Below are 19,527 nucleotides of genomic sequence, written 5' to 3'. Positions count from 1 at the left end.
TTTGTTTGATATAATTATTTTTTTAATACTAGTAGGATGATATGTGGAAGAACATTTGTTTGATATAAATAAAACTGAAAAATAAAAAATGACATCATGTATAGTAAAATTGAATTCATTTACTATTGCATGAATAGTAGACATTAATTCTCCCTTTTATTAGAAGTTAGATATATATTTTATAATGCAATAAAATTTGAACATGAACCACCAACATTCTACTATTTCAACAGTCGTGTATGTATCACAAAGCATAAAATAAAATATCATGGAAAATAAATCTTCTACTTCTTTCATAATATGACGATTATATGTCAACTTTTATGGCTAGGTCAAACTGGCTGAACCTATTGTACTTGAAGATTTGTATAATTTATTTTATTCACAATTCGAATAATGTGTTTCTTTAAAAAAAAAAGAGAGAAAAAAAAGAGAACACATCAAGGCCAATAACAATGACTATTCATTCGTTTCATTTTGAGTAAATTTAGATAAGACGCCTTCATCTTTAAACAAAGGCGTCTCCACATCCAGAGCACAAGGGTAAATTTATCATGATCTTTAGCACTTTTACTATATATTACAGATAATGAATTATAGGGTTGGCGTGATCTGGTTCGATTCGAAAATTTTCGGGTATTAAATAAGTGAAACTGTCGAGTCCAAATATAATTATGGAACCATTTGGGTTCGATTCCATTCCATTCAATGTGGTTTGGATTCCCGAATTTCATACTATAAATATTTTTTTAATATTTACAAAGCTATATTAAATGAACTAATAATATGTTCAATTTTAGTTCTTACAAAATAACGTAGTTCAGTCTTATGTGTCATTTGCGTCTCTATTTACTGAGTTCTTCATATATTTGATTATTTAAATCACATGAGGAGAAAGACAGTGAGCTCATAATAACTAAGAGATGCATTGTCGAGTTTCAATTCGATTTCTTCAAAACGATAGAAATAGCACTACGGTAGAATAACAAATTTGGGTGAAACTTAGGTCAATTTGATTAAATTGAGTTTGGCTTGAAAATTAGAAATAGGAAAATCATATTTTTGATTTTGAGCTAAATTAACTAGTTAGCGAATTTATATAGAAGAAATAAAATAATTTGACTTATTTAAATAAATAAATCAAAAAAAAAAAGGGGATTCGATTTTTCAATTCTTAATCTAGAACCCTGAATCGAATCAAACACATCAGTTCTCGATTTAGATATCCATTTGGGTATCTAATTTAAGAAGAACCGCTCGGTTCAGGTCCGATTCGATCGGTTCGATTCGAGAGTCTTGCCCAACCCTAATGAATTAAGAAAACAGGATTGGAATACTAGAAAATGCTTATGTCGGTGAAATTATCATTGCAAGTTGATAGAAATTTTAAAAAGCAATGCATATGATAAATTCTTCTGAAGTTTAAGAGATTTTTCGTTGATTGACGAAGTACATATCCATATAGCTAGCAAGGTGGGTATAGGGATGGCAAAAATACTGATTAAACCCGATACTCGTGGGCCAATCTCGAACAGGGTGGGGATTACCCGCTTAATCAAGTAATTGAGCAGGTACGGCGCGAGGAATTCCGCCCTATCCCATTTTTTTTTTAAAATTCAATACTTTTAATGAAAAAACTCCACAATATTTCATTAATTCTAATAGAAGAAGGCAATTAAGATTATCTAAAAAATATAATAAACATAAAAATCTTAGTTTATCAAATATATTCGAATAATTTAACTTTTAAATAAATAATTTATTTTAAAAACTTAATAATTATATTATTGTCTCATTTGAATGAATGGAGGCAATAAAATAAATTTTAAAAATTAAACATATAAGTAAATGGGGCAATCGCCTTGCCTTAAACAGATAACAGGACCGATATGAGAAGGAAAAATGTCGAGCGGGGTGGCGCGGGAGACAAGAGAAGGCGCCTCATCCCGTTGCCAACCTTAGTTAGGTATAGAACAATGTATACAACACCCCGAATATACTTTCTGGAACAAATAGTGTGTACTGTGAAAATATACCTCATGAATATGTATTCTTTCATGTGCAACTATATGTCGTACTTTCTCGCAGAGTTTCAAACGTTGAGAAGGCTTGGTGATATGGGCTTGGGGATACTTTCTCGCGGAGTTTCAAATCATACTCTCAAGTTTTAGCCGATCAAATTCTAGAAAAATAGTATATTTCATGATAAGAAACATGAAATATACACAATTCATAAAGAATAACATGAAGGAAAGAAGGATACAACTATTTTTTAGATAGTTGAATCAATCTTCTTCACGAAGTTGCATTTACCTCCTTTATTTATTGAATCTTGCCTCCTTCTTGCTCAATTGAATTCTCCCCTCGATTGTGGTATTTAAGTTTGTTTTTATAGTATTTTGAAGTTTTGGAAGAGTTAGAGTCGGATTGGGTTAAGAAAAGAGTCAAAAAATTCAAAATTCTTTTTTTCTCGCCCAGCGATGCTGCAGTGCTACGGCGCTATGATGTTGTTGATTTTCAGAAAGATGGGCTCCGTGACGCCCAAGATAGGCGCTGTGGCGCTCACTTCGAGTGGAAAAACAGTACTGCGCATCCTTCGATACTTTTATCATAATTTCTTTTCGCGATATTTGATTGAAACGATTCAAGATACGTTGAAAAGCTGCTTCAATGGGATACAACTTTACTTTAGATATCATTTTCAATTCAAATGTTTGCTATGTCAAAAATGAGTCTCAACTTGAAATTAAAAATTCGGAGCATAACTTTTTTTGATTGAAAATTGATGTGTAATCATATTTTGGTTATATTTTATCCTTTTATCTTTTTTCTTTATCCAATTGACTCTCAGCACTCTCGAATCTTCATTGCGAGGTTTGACACAACTTTAGAGTATTTACACTTTAGTTCCTAAATTTTGAATCTCTTACAATTTAGTCCATTTCCCAATTTTACCAACTTTTACTTATTTCGTTCAATTTTATCAACATATATCACAACATCAAAATATATATTAAAACGCTCTAAAATCAGTAGAAATTAGATAAATATCAAGTTTAGATGGTGTAAATAGGAGTGCAATACATTCATTACTTACCATCTATTATTACCTAAATTGGGATCGTAACCTGAGTGAGATTTGATGGCATTATTCCTCTTAAAAAAAAGAATTTTAGCTAAAATGAATTTTTTATTTCAGGTCAATCATACATCAATGATCAATAGCAATTCTCCATTGAAAAAAAAATCGAGAACCCATTCACATTCCCACCACGCACATACAGAATATATGTACACGTTTATGTATCTATACATTATAACCGTGTAATTCAGGGAGAGAGAGATGGGGACATCGACGGTACTGGCGCCGGGGCTGTCACGGAAGCTGAAGAAGGTGTTGGAGACGCGTACAGACAACCCCGATCTACTCGCCTCCCTCAATACCCTCTCCAGCTTTTATACCGACAATACCCCTCATTCTCGCCGTAATCTCCGATCTACTGTTGAAAAGCGCGCTCTCTCTATCAACGAAGAATTCCTCCTTGCATCTGCCACAGCCCAACAGGTAAAATTCGTCATAGTTTAACTGAGACCAATGGTACAATCCCTGCTGCAAGGCACTATTACTGGTGCTTTGATCTGATGCATTATAATCCATTACGCGGCATTTTGATAAAATGAATTGTATTTCACTGTCTTGATAAAATGCATATACTGTTTTGGTGTCTGCTTGTGTTGAGTGTACCTTGGTCTGACGTGTATCATATTATTTGTGGACATTTCCCATTGTTAATAACGCTGATGAATGAACAAAAATACACGTTTTGATCTCTTCACGAACTTGAATAGAACTTGGACACTCCCTTTTAAATGAATGAGCAAATAGGAACGAATCTATGTTTGAGGTAAAATCTTGGGGTTTAGCCAAGGTTGGATACTTTAAAGGTTGTCAGTTGAGTAATTAGGGAGGATGAGACATCAAGGGGGGAAAGGGGAAGCTTTGATGAGGGGAAGGAACAACCAAGCGGTTGTTGTTATGTTTTTTGGAATTTTTTCTCAAGGTTAAATAGCATTCTGCTAATGCTTCTTTAGCTGGAAAGTCTTCTTTAAGGTTCACGGTGAAAGGATCCTAAGTAATTTAATCCACACTATGCTTGGTCATTTACCATTTATTGGGCCACTTTCTATGTATGTATTTTTGAAGAATAAATGCTAGCCAGTTAGTAGGCGACAGGAATGGCACACAGAGACCTTTTTTTAATTTTTATTTTTAAATTTTTTTGTTAAAAATCGAGTTAGTCAATTCTAAACTGCGGTACATGCTAGAAAGCATATGCGTGGAAGCTGGGAGGAGTTGTGAAGATTAAAGGAGAAAACTTTCTGTTGTGAGTTTTTGTTTGCATAGTGTTCGAATTCCATATGCCCTCCCCATTTGCACATAACTTCCTTATCACCACCTAAACTAATCTTGGATTTCTTTTTTGCATGTTATAATACCAATAGTTTGTATCTCCTGTACTTACCCTAATATATCATTTTTAATTATGCATTCACAAAAGTATAATTATGTATGAAGAAGTACATTGCAATTATATATGTTCCATTCTGGGTAAATTGGTAATAACAATAGGAAAAGGAATAACAGTAGGAAAAGAAATATGAATTTCAGTTGAAAAAACTGTCAATGCAATAAAAATAGTAAAAGGAACATGCATATTAATGAATAACAAAAAAATGAGACAAGTAAAAATTACATTGAACTGCTGCTTGCGGAAATGAATAAATTAATCTATAAGGTAAAACACATGAATAAATACACAAGGAATTATCGTTTATCAGAACTAGTACTTATCCAAAAAAAAAAAAAAAAATCATTTATCAGAACTACAATATTAAGAAATAGGTACCTTCTCTATAGGAAAATATTAAGCCCCTGCTGGACCCCCATATCTTAAAAGTCATTTTTCGCCAAACTCATTTTCAACAACACATTTTATGGGATCTATAACTTTTATCAACTTTTCAACCACATATTTTGCTAACTTTTATTGAAATCTAATTTTTATCCAAACCAAACAAGGGTTCAATATTTAGACAATATAAGGAAAGTAAAAACTGAAAATCTAATTTATATTTCATCCAGCATTGATATTATCTATGATCATTCATTATCGCCCAGTATCATTAGGTGCAACTGAGATAGACCAATATTTAACCTGGGATTTTAGTCAAATATGAAGGTATTTATACAGGGTAAGGAATGAGATTTTAACAAAACACTTTACTGTATAGTGTAAAATTCTCGACCTACATGTTATATACTTGTACTGGGTGTTTCTATTTCTCTACCTTGGCCTTAGTCATCATGAGAAAGTCGATCATCCTGTGGGATCATTCGAAGTGTAACCTTTGAAGTATGGTCTACTGATGTATTTTATGTGAAGTGTGTGTACTTAGTTTATCACATTCCGTGGTGATATATTCTTGGTTTTTGATCTTTCATGCAGTATACTTCCTATATATTTTGTGTCTTTGAAACCAGTAAATAACAATTGTGCGTTTGATGGGTTTTTTAGGCCTTGGATCAGGTTGAGGATGAGGTTAATGCATTGGCTGAATGTTGCGATAAGTATGCATATTCCCTGCTTTGTTCTTGAAGTACATTTCATTCTAGAGAAATGATTTGATAGATGAATTGTCCGATTGTGGTGGTTTTTCGTATTATCTTATATTCGACAACTTGCAAATGTTATTATATCGTTAACTGCTTTTATTCTTTTATTATTTGGGTAGATAAGGATGGACAAATGATTGATGAACTGGTTTTTGAGCTTTTCTTGCCTTTTCGAAAAATGATTTGATAGATGAATTGTCCGATTGTGGTGGTTTTTCGTATTATCTTATATTCGACAACTTGCAAATGTTATTATATCGTTGACTGCTTTTATTCTTTTATTATTTGGGTAGATAAGGATGGACAAATGATTGATGAACTGGTTTTTGAGCTTTTCTCGCCTTTTCTTCCGTACAAGTTCCCATTATATGTCCAGTTGATTCAAACACACTTCTTTCCTTGTCCAACTTTGCCTCTCAAGCACCTGAATAATTGTTCAAGTAATTACAGATAATTACAAGCTAACTCATCTGTTGCACTATAAATCTATTGTTATGACAGAGGCACGCGATGTTAATAAAACCAGTGTTTTGTCATTGTCAAAACCCGTGGCAATAACTTGGGCTCAACTTAATTAGAATAATAAAAGTAAAAGCATATAACATAACAGAGCTAGTGTATATGAAAGTCTGTGTCTTTTGAGGTATAGAGTGGTGCACACGAAACCAACTCAACTTCCAAAATCCTTTCTTTTGTGAAAGTTTAACTTGTGCTATTCATGGATTGCATCATAGCGTTCTGCATTCTCCTCCTATCAGAGATATGAAGTTTATTTATTTATTGTCCCAACATTAGCACTTACTGAAGGTGCTCAAGTTTAAATGTGATAATGCAGTGATTGCATTTCATATGTGCAATATTTAACAGAAAGAATTTTGATAAAACCTCATTTGGAAACTGAAAATTAATGTAGTAAATCCGCATTTCAAAACTTTATCCTAGCGCTCTGGTATATCCATTTAAAATTGCTTTAAAACCCATTTTTAACTTTATGTTTGAACCACGCAGGATTGCGAAGGCTTTGAACAATTGTAATGCTACCACTGGTGATATTATCAGTACAACTGAACGGTTAAAACAGGAACTTGATAATACTATGCAGAGACAAGAGATTGTATCTTTCTTTCTTCGCGACTATCAACTCTCCAATGACGAGGTTATCATTGATCCTCCATTATATTCTCTCCATGACCATTGACTGTAGATCTCAATCATTGGTATTCATATTGACGAATGCTTTTGGCTGGCCCTTTTGCTAGATAAATGCCCTAAGGGAGGAAGACCTGAATGAAAATTTTTTCAAGGCACTTGATCATGTTCAGGAAATCCATGCCAACTGTAAAGTACTGCTGAGGACTCATCACCAGGTCTTTTATCTCTCTCTCTCTCTTTCGTTTGCACATGCATAAACACATCCACCTTGCCACCCTCCTTCTGCCTCAAAAAAGAACAATAAAATCCCCAAACACCAGCACGCTAGTGCGCACACACACATAAGGGAACATAAATGAAGAAGAAAAGAAAACAAAGACTTGGCATTTAAACAAGTTTGGATTCTTCTTTTTGTTTATTGGGCAAGTCGGGGAAGTTCAGAATCTCAGTAATGAAGATTAGACTAATGCAACTGATTGAAGAGGTTTAGTGCTGATGTGGTTTTCCAATCTGGTGCTTGAAGCAAAACTCGAAGAAACAAATATCTTGTATTGCAGTATATTCATCTCACCCCTTCATGACTTGTACTGGGGAATATTGTATTGAGCAAATTACATAATCCTAAACCTCGACAATAACAGGACCTCCCCTCCTTTTTTCAAAAACTTCAGAAATCTCCCCTCTTACCATAATTTTTCCGATTTTCATTTCCCTCATTATGCTCCATATAAATTATATTAATTTCTCAATTGTGTTTTCTTAATTTTAATTTAGACAAAATAAATTGTTTTTTTAAGTTTAAAAACGTTTTTTATTTTTGTACAAGAATGATTTCATCTTCATCATATTTTTGTGATTTTTGATTTCTCATTAAAAAGGAACAAATTAAAATTGATGTAAGATATTTACTACAAAAATGAACTAAAAAAGAAAGTGAAGCTATAAACTTTAGGGGCTATTTTTTTGCATATTTAATGTTATGATAATATTGCTTTAATTTTCTAATATTTAATATAGTATAAATGTCAACTGTATTAAAAAAAAAAAAAAAAAAAAAAAAAAAAGTCGAAATCATAAGTATGAAAAAATATATCTTGATAAGTAATTAGAAAGTAAACATATAATTTAAATATAATAAAATAACAATTGCAAAATAGTACAGAAGGATAAATTGAGAAATGAATCTTTACCTTTCGCTGACACGGAAGAATTTGATATCAAAAGTAACCTTAGGAGAGGTTTCTGAAATTTTTGAAAATAAAGGGGTGGTTTCTGGAATTTTTCATAACTTTAGGGTGTTTATGTAATTTGCTATCTTATATTTGTTCATTCAAGGGTAGGTCATAATGCCCAGAAATTTGTACTTGTGATTGATTTTTGGATCATCAATTCATGACTTAGTCTTCAACCTTTTGAGTTGCCCCTTCCTTTTTCATGTTGGGGGAAGGGAGATAGGTGGTTGGATATGATAGTTTGGCGGATAATGCTAATTTGGAGATTATTGTGTGTGTGGCTCATATAGAGTGAAACACAGGTTTACTGGATCAAATAAGAAGCTGAATGGGTTGGGGGTGTGGGGTCTCTGATGTTTGGACTCTTCAAAATGGTTGGAGTACCCTTGTCTGACACGGGTATGGGTATGTGTCGGATCCTCCAAGTTTCAATCGGACACTTCATTATTATTTTTTTCTTTCTTTCTCATTTTTGCCCTCTATAAATCTAGCGTTGCCTTCAAGAGGGTGGAGAAATACGATGGCACTTGATTTCCCCTTCTTTTTTCTATGTTCTTTCCCTTTACTTCTTTTTTTCCCCTTCCCTCTCTATATCGGTTGTTTAGGGTTTTGTTTGTATAAAATGAAAATGAGTTTAATATAGTGTTACTTAGTGCTCCACTAAGTACAAATTGCAATTAAGTCCCTCATTTTCTATTTTATATCACACTTAGTAATTAACTTCCCATAATTGAAAATTAAACCCAAAAATCTATTTTATTCATTTTAATCCCTTATTCAATACTTATTTCCTTATTTGTGAACAATTGATTTTGGTTTATTCAAAATGACATCTTAGATTAGTAAAAAAATTGAAGCTTGAAAAACGTATCCACGTACCCATGTCCTTAGGACTCTTTTCAGCCATATCCCCATATCCTATATTTTAAAAAATAAAAGATCCAACGCTTAAATGCGTGCCTGTACTATACCCGAGTCCGAGCATCATAGGCAGGGGCAACGCTACCGCTGTACGGTATAAGGATATTTTCTTGTATGGGCCTTAAAGTCTTTTATGGACTTGGATTAGGGTTAGTATAAATACTAATGATGTAACTTTATTATTAATACTGTATAAAAATTATCTTCGTTTCGCTTTTCGTTTTTCGTGGACATAGACACATCGTCGAACCACATAAATATTTGTGTTCATTTCTCTCTTTCATTTCTTTATTATTGCGCATAAAATGCCGATAGAGATTAATTCCTTGTTTGTGCCCCTTTAATTCCATCACTTATGATTTGAAAACGTTTGGGAAATGCTGGTAGCAAGGATTGTGAGTAGTAATTTTGATCGGAGGAATGATGTTGCATTTTGTTTGGAAATGCTGCTTTTGTCAGGTGTGGGCCCAAAGGTGGTAATGGTCCATGTTGGTTGGTAATGTGGCTTTCTACTTTGGATATGACTGAAATTTTTGAAAATAGAGAGGTCTTTGTAATTGTCATAAACCTCCCTTATATTTATCTACACTCAAGGGTGGATCATAATGCCAGGAAATTTTTATGTGTGTGCGCTTGATTTTTTGATTATTAATTCATCACTTAGTCTGAACCTTTTAAGTTGCCCCTTCCTTTTCATGTTGGGGGAGGGAAATAGGTGGATGCATTTGATAGTTTGGTGGTTGAGGACAGTGCTAATTTGGGGATTGAATAATTTTGTCACTTGTAATTGTGGGTTTAAAAGGTTTAATAAGTGGGTTAGCATTGGTTGTGGGGCTAGTAATTATGACCCGAGGAAGGATGGTTGCCTTTTTTGTTCGAGAAAATGGTGATTTTGTCAGATGTGGGCTCAAAGGTTGTAATGGTCGAAGTTGGTTGGTGGAACGTGGATTTCTACTTTGGATTTGGATGTGATTGAAATAATGGGCTGCCATGAGAAGAAACTACGAATAAGACGGTGGATAGGAAAGTAGTGATTTGAATAGCAGATGTCTGCAGGGAAGATGTACCTTCTCTTCTATTAGCTGTATCGCTTGTCTATCTGTGGCTAGTTTGGGGAAGATGAGCAGATACACATAAGGTATGAGACCATTATTTTATGGACATCTCAAAAAGCAAATGGAGTCATTCAAATGTGGATGGAGAATCTATGATTTGATGGCTTAAAAGTTCCTATGATGACAAGAATATATATAATAATTAATTCTTACAGTGAGATTCTTTTGTTATCCTTGAAGGCTTGAAGCAAGAATTATCATTTTAATGTGATTAATTACTCACAGAAAACCACGTACAGTGATGACAGCATTTTTTGTGCAAATAATTTAATCATTCCAGTTCTATTTCAATTGCTGGTCCTCTACTCTCTCAACAGGTGGTTATTCTGATTGATCGGTTTGCCAAGTGTGAGGATTCACTGCGTAGATTATTCAGAAATTTTAACTCTTGTCTTCACATACTTTGGATGGATAGTTTATAAATAAAATGCAAGGGTCTTTTAGGAAAGGGTGAGTATATCACCTACTCATCTGTGACGTTTCTGCAACATAGCCACCAGCTTGTTTCTGTAGTTCTACAATACAGAGGTGTGATATTGAATATGTACTTGGTCTTTTTCCCAACTTTTGCCCTGTCAAACATTTAGCCCTTGTTTGGGCCCTATTTTATTCAAAATGTATTTTTCTATCTTCTTTTCAACCCCACATTTTCCAATAAAATAATATTACATGTAAATCCAAAACTTTTCCTTCAAAACATCACTGTTCCAAAATACATATTTCCTAAAATTTGATTTTAATGGGAGCCCATACAAGGGCTTACTAATAAACGTAGTTTGATTAGAGATCAGAATAAGTACTGGATTATTGTCCTGTGGAAATTGAACTGACTGATCTCATGTTCCTACACCACTCCTTGGTTCTTGTTCACAAGCCCCCGAGTGGTTGTACCTTTTCTTTTAAGAGCATACTAAACCTTTCAATTAGTTGATGTCCAGAATTTCCAGTTATTATTAATATTATTATTATTATTTTAATTTAAATTTGGCCAGCAAATCATTTAGTTTATCCCATACGAGTATCTATCACTTTAGAGGCCTGCTCCCATCCTTCATTTCGTTCTATCATAAGCCATCATTAATTGACTTCCAGTAATCATAATTGCTTGCAAAAATCTTTATCCTCTATCTTGTGTTTCTCTTTTAGCTAGTGGTTTTTCCCTTTGTCTAGTTCCTTTTTCTTTTTCATTTATTATTCTAAGAATGTGGAATTCACTTAAAGAATGTTTGCAGCGTGCTGGCTTGGAGCTTATGGATATGATGGCTGTGTACCAGGAAGGAGCATATGAGCGCCTATGCAGGTAAAATTTCTCTAATTTAGCATTTGATGTCCAGTAGAAGGTCATTGGAAACATGACACAGCCTTTCGATATGCTTGCACACGCCGGATAAAATAATCTCAGACACATCCCCTACAGGAAAATGGCATCCTGATGGCAATATGAACTTACATTGTCATTGATCAACTATTATACTTGTGGGGGAAGGGAAATCTCACTATTGGGAGTCATCACCATTTTATGATATTCTGATTCAAAAATCAGAAAATCCCTGCTTTTAGAGAGTTAAAATTTAAAATAGTTTCTGTGCTACAATCTCAAAGTCTAAATGCCAGATTTTTCGATTTCTTTGTGCTTCTATTTTGGGCTTCAGATATCTTTTCAACTTTCCTTGTAATGTAAAGGCATTTCTGCGGAGAAACGGTAGGATAATAAACCCATGGCATCCATGTATGGCATATGCAGCTTATTCTATAGAGTGCATTTAATCATATGGTTTATATGTTCAGATATTGTACAACCATTACTAACAGTAATCAGTAGCTGCCAATCATCGTTCTTCTTGGTACTATGAATATAGGCCATTTTATTTACTTATAGCGGACAATTTGCCTTTCATAGTCAAAATATTTATTTTGAAGTCATACATCATTGCACTTAAGTGGGCTTGCTTAATCTGAATGTAGCTGTTACTTTTTCCTGATCCAGATGGGTTCAAACAGAGTGTAGAAGACTCGGGGATGTTGATAATCCTGAAGTTGGTGAACTCCTCAAAACAGCCGTAAGATGCCTCAAAGAAAGACCTGTACTTTTCAAGTATTGTGCTGAAGAGGTATATTTGTGCAAGAGCTAAAAATTTGAGTCTCTATGAGCTCAATTTTCCAGCAATTTGTTTTCACATGTAATTCTCCTGGCCTGTAGGTAGCCAATATGAGGCACAACGCATTGTTCAGAAGATTTATTAGTGCCCTCACACGTGGAGGACCAGGTGGACTACCCAGGCCAATTGAAGTTCATGCTCATGATCCTTTGAGATATGTAGGTGACATGCTGGGATGGCTGCATCAGGTAGGTCATTTGGGGGTTTTATTGTAACTCTTTTGCAATCACAACTATTATCTTTTGATTGTCATAACTTTATGTCATTTCACATTATCAATGTTTTCTGCTACCTGACAGGCTTTGGCATCTGAAACGGAATTTGTTGTTGCGCTGCTCAATCCTGATGCAGTGGCAGATACTGGAAGAAATGCTGACCTTTCCTCTAAAATCTCTGAGAGTGATGGAGAAAAGACAGAATCAGACTTGACATTTGTTCTAGACAGGATCTTCGAAGGAGTTTGTCGGCCATTTAAAGTGAGGGTGGAACAAGTTTTGCAGTCTCAGCCTAGTCTTATTATTTCTTACAAACTTAGTAATACACTGGAGTTTTACAGCTACACTGTGAGTTTACTACACGTGTCAGTTTGTTATTTTCTCCTTCTTTATCAAAGTCTTCTCTATTTGTCTTATGTGTTTGTCTTTTTTCAGATTTCAGATTTGCTGGGAAGGGAAACAGCTCTCTGTAACACAATTTGGACCCTCAAGGATGCTGCTCAGAAAACCTTTTTTGACATTCTAAAAACCCGAGGAGAGAAGCTTTTACGATATCCTCCTCTTGTTGCCATTGATCTTTCCCCACCATCAGCAGTAAGAGAAGTTGTGCCAGTGCTGCTTGAAATAATTGAAACATATGACAGAATGATGGTACCTGCATCAGGCAAGAAACCTGCCTTTGATCCAGTCATGTCTGCTTTGCTAGACCCCATTATTCAGGTGTGTTGTCCTCTGAGCTTTTAGTTAGATTTCTTAATATTGACGTACGCTGTCTTCATAGGATAAGAACCAATAACCATGTTTCTGCAATATTTTGTATGGTGCTATTCTGACTTTAATTAGATTGCTTTAGTTCGCATGACTATGCTTTCCTATGAAGACAAGATTTGATATTCCAATCACCGTCTGAGTCCAGATTTATTTAAGGAAAAATCTGCAAAACAATAAGCTTGAGGGAAAATTGCATATTTCATACCCAACCTTTCCAAAATGGCTGGGATAATACCCTCAACCTTTTTCATTGGCATTGTCCGTCCCTTACCCTTCAACTAATTAGCATGATTTGTCCCAGAATCTGTTCAATTTGACCATTAAGATCACGTAAATAATTAAAAAAAAGAAACGAAAAAAATACAAAAAAACCAATAGATCCCCAATATTTGAAAAGTAACGAAAAGACCCAATCTCGTAACTATTCACCTTCTTCACTTCATCCTACCACTTACCTCCCAAAACATCACCACTGACCACAGCCAGAGACTCCACTCTATTGAAAACCACCATTGAACACAGTATGTCCAACTTTGACATACCCAACCTCCCCTACCACCCTTCTAAGTCTCTTAGTGAAGCCTCCTTTTAATTTTTCTTCCTTGAGGATGATTTACCATATATCTTTGTGGCCTTGATGAACTGAAGCTCTTCTTACCTGTTTTGAAGCTCTAGCAGTTCTTTAGAACCTGGGCGGCTGAATTGGTATTCTTTTGCTGATGTATTTAGGACTCAGGCTTGGTGCATCCATATATCTACTTAAGCTGTATTCCTTACTAATGTAAAATTATTTGGTTTTGTCTCTTCGGTTTTCATTTTATCCTCTTGTGTTCCATATATACAGTTATGTGAGCAAGTGGCAGAGACATACAAGTCCAAGGGAGTTATGCAGTCATCAAGAAGAAGTAGAATAAGTTCCGACATAGGTCAATTCCGTAAATCATCTGTAGATGCTATTTTAGAAAATGGCACTTCTGCCTCTTTGTCTCAGGTATGTGTTTTCTTGATTCACTTCTCCAATTTCCATGCTTCATAGACTAAATTGTGGATTTATCAAATAGCTGTTTTCTTTTCAGATTGTTTGCTATTCTTGACATTCAAAACTGTTTTAAACCATATTGTCCGCATGTTTATCAGTTCATGATCTTCCAATAGCTGAATTGCTTATTTATGATTCATTTCTGGCATTTTATTGTTAGAAAATTATAACATTATCTAATTTCCTTGACAATTTTCTTAAATATTTGTACGACTATCTGAACTCTTAACATTTCTTCTTTCGTTCTAATAATTCAGCTTGTGTTTGGGAAATCGCATGAAAAGATATATTTAGTCAATTCAACTCCATTTGTATCTAGTTCCTTCACGATAGTGTTAAATACCTTTAGCTCAAAGTATTTCAATTTCTTGAAAACTAAGAACTATCACCTCTGGTCCCATTCTCACCCGATCTTGCTAGCATCTCCATATGTTTCTCATATACACACATCGATATGTTCATATACAGCTAAAGGGTTTTTTTTTTTTTTTTTTGAGGGGGATACTCCTACCGATGGTAACGGGGGTGAGTTCACAAGTATTTTAGTTATTAAAGGTCTTTTTTTTTTTGGGTCAAAATACTCCTAGCGAAGGTAACAGGGCGAAAAGGAAAGTTATATTAGTGACAACTGACAAATATTGTGGAATAGAGCATTGCACAGGAAAGATCTTTAAATCACACGATCCCTGAACAAAACACACAGAAACACTTGCAATTCACTCCCAGTATTCTAATTTATTACTCTTTAGTTATCATTTTGCTTTTGGAAGAATAGCAATTTTGTGCTGTCAAGTCTATTCTGTGCAGTTAATTGCAAGGTATTGAAGTAGCTCAGTTCCAGCAACATAAAGTGGGTAAGAGTAGGGGTGAACACAGTTCAACTTGGACGGTTTGTGTCAAATTTTCAAACCAAAACATTTAAAGCAGTTTGGAATTTCTCCAAATCAAACCAAACCAAACTAAACCACTTCACTTTTTAAACCAAACCAAATCAAATCTTTTTTTTTTTTTTTTTTTTTCGGTTTGGATCGGTTTAAAACCACGGTTTAGCAAATAAAAAAAAAAAAAAAAAGCATCGAACAAGTCAAATCATAAATATTTGTCTAAAATATTACGTCAAAACATAAATATTAATATCATTTCAAATAGTAATAAATTATAAATGAAAATTCTACACTTATAATCATTGCAATGCAATAAAATAGAAAATATTTAGTTCTAACCCCTTAGTCGATATTAATTTGCGTAATATCTTCAATTATAACACATGATTTATTCTCTACATAAAGATAAGAATATAGCAAATGTATTATTAATTATAATTAAATGGTATAAAACAACTAATAAAAAAATGAATAGAAAGATCAAATACTATAGAACTTTCAATAGCTTTCTCTGAATCATTTAATGCTTCTATCTCATTCAAATATCAGCAAAGCACTATAAGTTCATTGTTACTATGAAACTAATTCTTTTTGCAAATCACCACCTTAACCATCTATGCACTCAATGAACTTCTAAAGAAATCAAGAATTCGATCATTGGTAGAGAACGCAAACTCGGAAGCAAGTTTGGATATTAGAATGGCTAGCACATCCATGACAATTTGGGAGACAATCTTATACTTATTTTCATTCAATTTCCACCAAAGTAATATGTCGAAATGCTCAATTGTCAAATCTTTACAACGATCATTTAAGTAATCCATCAAATCATTCTTCTCAGTTTGAGCTTCCCATATAAATCTAGCTTTAAAAATTGAGGGAATGGGTTTGAAATTCCCAAAGCTGTTTGTGAAGGACTTGAGCCTCTATGTGGTATCATTCTTAGATTTAATTAAGATGGGTCTAATATGAATGTCTGTTTTTAATTGGAATTCTTTTAATTTAAATTGGGTTGGATAAAGTTTAACTTAATTTATTTTCAGATTTATTTTTGTAAGCGGCTGGCGGTTTACAAAAATTGAAATCTAAATCAACCACTTCAAAATGGTTTGGTTCGGTTTAAAATCAAAACATTGACGAACTCATGTGGACCTAAACCAACAATTTTGAAAAAGTGGTTCGGTTCGGTTTTATAGTTTAACTGTTTTGTTGTGCAGCCTAGTTTTGAGAATCTTCAAGAGATTCTATATTTATAGATAACATCTTATGTATAATAGAGAACATCTTTATATTTAGAGTATAAATTACACTCTTAACAACACTCTCTATTTTGACTCCTCATTTTGCTCTTTTCAAGAATATTTATTGATTTTTCCTCATTTTTTAGTTAATATATCTTTTATATGTCAATAGCCAATCAATTCAATTATGATAATTAAGTGAGTAGAATATTGAAATTTGTAACTTGCAATCATTATATAGTAACATCCACTCTCCAAATTTGGACACTGAACCTATTCTCTATTTTAAAAAGTTCAAATACAGTTTCTTGGAGCTTCTTTTTAAGCTTTCACTCTCTAAAATAGAGATCGTCTTGTATTTAAAGAGTCTCTTGTAGATGCTCTAGTAACTACAACTTTTTCAGAATAAATTGTTGATTGTTCAAAATCATTATAGAGGTTTCTGTCCATAATGATTCCACTGCTAGGTCCTGTATGCTAATGCTGTTAGTGAACTCAGCAGCTGGCATTACATGTTCCCAAAACCTTATAGGGATTAGCAAAGCTCTTATGAGACTAAGGTGGGGATCAATTGCCCGTTTGCCCAAAAACTCAAGGGACCCTACATACTTATGTTGTTGAAATCTGTTAGCTCTATATTTTGAAATCTGTTAGCTCTATATCAACATATATATATATATAATCAAATCATACTAAGATTTGTAAGAAAATAGAAGGTTCTTGATGGAAATAGATAATCTTTTTGTTCATTTATGATCATTATTTTTCACCTATCAAAAAAAATTAAAAAATAAAATAATAATAAATAAATAAATTATGATCATTATTTTCTCCCATGCTTTAAAATAAAATTGTGGTACTTCTTTTAAATATTCATTATTCATTACTCTTGGCTATTGTTATCAGGCTCCATATGCTCTACTATCCCCTGACCTTTTATGTTTCATGCAGACAAGTGAAACCCCTTCAAAGATTTTTCTGATAAACTGCTTATGTGCCATCCGACAACCATTGATAGGACATGAGGTTGCATCCGAGTATGTGAAAAAGCTTGAAGTAATGATAGACAGTCACATGCATGGTCTTGTCGAAAAAGAAGTCGATGCCATTTTGCAAAGGTGTGGCTTGTCAAACAAGATGCACCACTTCCGTAATTCTCTGGGCAATGATGTATCAGGCAACGACGTTGCTGGACCCGCATTGGCAGATGAGGAAGATACATCTCCTGGTTCTCTCTCAGAATGTTTAAAGGCATACTTTGGGCTTATTTTAGGAAGCGAAAGTTCCCTGCCCGAGTTTGAGCAAATGATGGTTCCTAGTCTGCGGTCTGAAGCTTGTGTTCAGGTTGCTAGATCACTGACTGATGCATATGAGCTTATTTATAAGGCAATTATGGATCCCAGGAATCAATATCCCGATCCAAAATCACTGGCCAGACATCCTCCTGATCAGATAAGAACCATTTTGGGAATCTGAACATTCTCTCTTTTATGTTGCTATAAAAGCCTGAGGATTCTGCTCAACAGCCCAAGGACTTGGTGGATAATTCACATCTCTTGTTTTCTTCTTCTTTTATACCTGTAATTAAAGCTGTTGTCTTGCATCAGGAAGATATTTGTATTAAAGGTTGAACCCCAAACTTGAGGGCTTCGCCGTTCCGTCCCTAGAGCTTTGTGAGAGAGATTTGTATTGATATTTAGGCCTAGTTGGATGTGGCATTTTGCGGATTGTTTCTTGTCATTCAGAGGGTAAAAAATTGGCTACTCAGCGGTGTGAGCTTTCTAGCTCTCAGCACCCTCGAACGTATATCTATTATTAAAGATTGATTTTATCTAAACGAAGCAGAGGCTAAGTTGTGAAAATAACAAATTTGGTATTCTAAAATGTGAGTGGGAATATTATCATCCAAAAATGTTTATCTAATATTGAGACTTTTATAGAGGGATTTGGATATATCTATATTGAAATGTACCAAGTTTCTAAAATTAAATTTTTATTGAATACTTTATTTTAATTATAGAAGTGATTTTTTTCCAATTCTAAACATATATTAACTCGCATATAATTTATGATATAGATGCGTTTTTCGCTTCTGTAATTAGAATTGATATTTGAATAGAAACTTAAAGACCGAAATTTGGTCTGGTTTTTCGTTTGGCCTTATATTTTTCTCTCCTCTTTTTAACCATACAATCTTCTAATATTATACGTGAATCAAAAATTTTTTTTTTTAACAACTCATTTTTTTTAAAAAAATATTATTCCATCGATTTTCATTTACAGAGGCCAAAGGGAAATTGGATTCGATCGAGTTAGGAATAAGAATTTCATGGGCTCTTCCATCAATACATAGTCAATAATAGACTGTTCATTTCTTCAACATATCGAATCATTACGACTTTCTTTTTCCCATCTCTAAAACCCTACGTAATCCCCATTCTCTCTTTGTAAAAATGGCTTCTGAAGAACCGTCCCAAAACCCGACAAACCCTGAAGATCAATCACAAAATGAAGAAGGAAGTGGTAAGAAATTGTCCAAAAAGGAGGCTGCAAAACTTGAACGCTTGCGCAAACGCCAAGAAGCGGCAGCGGCTGCAGCAGCTACTAATATTTCTTCCATGGCAATTGACGCTGCGGATCCATTGGCCGAAAATTACGGTGAAACCCCATTGGATGATTTGAAGTCGAAGGAAATTTCGGGCCGAAAGTGGACGGAAGTGAAGGAGTTGAACGAAGGGTTGAAGGACCAGGATGTTCTGATCCGAGGCCGGTGTCAGGCAATTCGAGCCGTAGGTAAAAAGATGGCGTTTGTTGTGGTGAGGGAACGGGGGTTTACGGTGCAGTGCATTTTGACTGTGACGCCCGATGTTGTCAGTGCCCAGATGGTGAAATTTGCCACCAGTTTGAGCAGGGAATCAATTGTTGATATCGAAGGAGTTATCTCTGTGCCTGCTACTACCATCACAGGCGCCACTCAACAGGTCCGTGTGTTTTCGTGTTTGTATTGTTGCAACTTGCAATGCAGGGACTTGAAGGAAGGAATTGGGAAAATTTTCCGCATAATTGAACTTGATATTTCACATATTCCATCAATCAGAGCTCGTTAGTTGGTGTGTGTGTGTGT

General features: G+C 34.3%; 2 protein-coding genes across 2 annotated transcripts; both read left to right on the top strand.

The window, feature by feature from the left end:
- The first annotated feature begins 3,343 nt into the window (after positions 1-3,343).
- Positions 3,344-18,241, top strand: LOC111386460 (conserved oligomeric Golgi complex subunit 6-like). Its single transcript, XM_023010929.1, has 11 exons — positions 3,344-3,565; positions 5,577-5,629; positions 6,683-6,830; positions 6,934-7,041; positions 11,327-11,394; positions 12,082-12,205; positions 12,295-12,441; positions 12,553-12,816; positions 12,904-13,188; positions 14,084-14,230; positions 17,355-18,241. The coding sequence occupies exons 1-11, from the start codon at positions 3,344-3,346 to the stop codon at positions 17,877-17,879; spliced, it is 2,091 nt and encodes a 696-aa protein (XP_022866697.1). The 3' UTR covers positions 17,880-18,241.
- A 615-nt stretch (positions 18,242-18,856) lies between these two features.
- On the top strand, positions 18,857-19,510 carry LOC111386459 (aspartate--tRNA ligase 2, cytoplasmic-like). The gene has a single exon (XM_023010928.1). It carries the CDS (start codon positions 18,857-18,859, stop codon positions 19,508-19,510), a length of 654 nt encoding a protein of 217 aa, XP_022866696.1.
- The last annotated feature ends 17 nt before the right edge of the window (positions 19,511-19,527 follow it).

The sequence above is a fragment of the Olea europaea genome, unplaced genomic scaffold (genome assembly GCF_002742605.1).
Source record: "Olea europaea var. sylvestris unplaced genomic scaffold, O_europaea_v1 scaffold3556, whole genome shotgun sequence".
NCBI lineage: Eukaryota > Viridiplantae > Streptophyta > Magnoliopsida > Lamiales > Oleaceae > Olea > Olea europaea.
The sequence above is the reverse complement of the archived record's forward strand: the minus strand, read 5'-3'. Positions and strand labels throughout refer to the sequence as shown.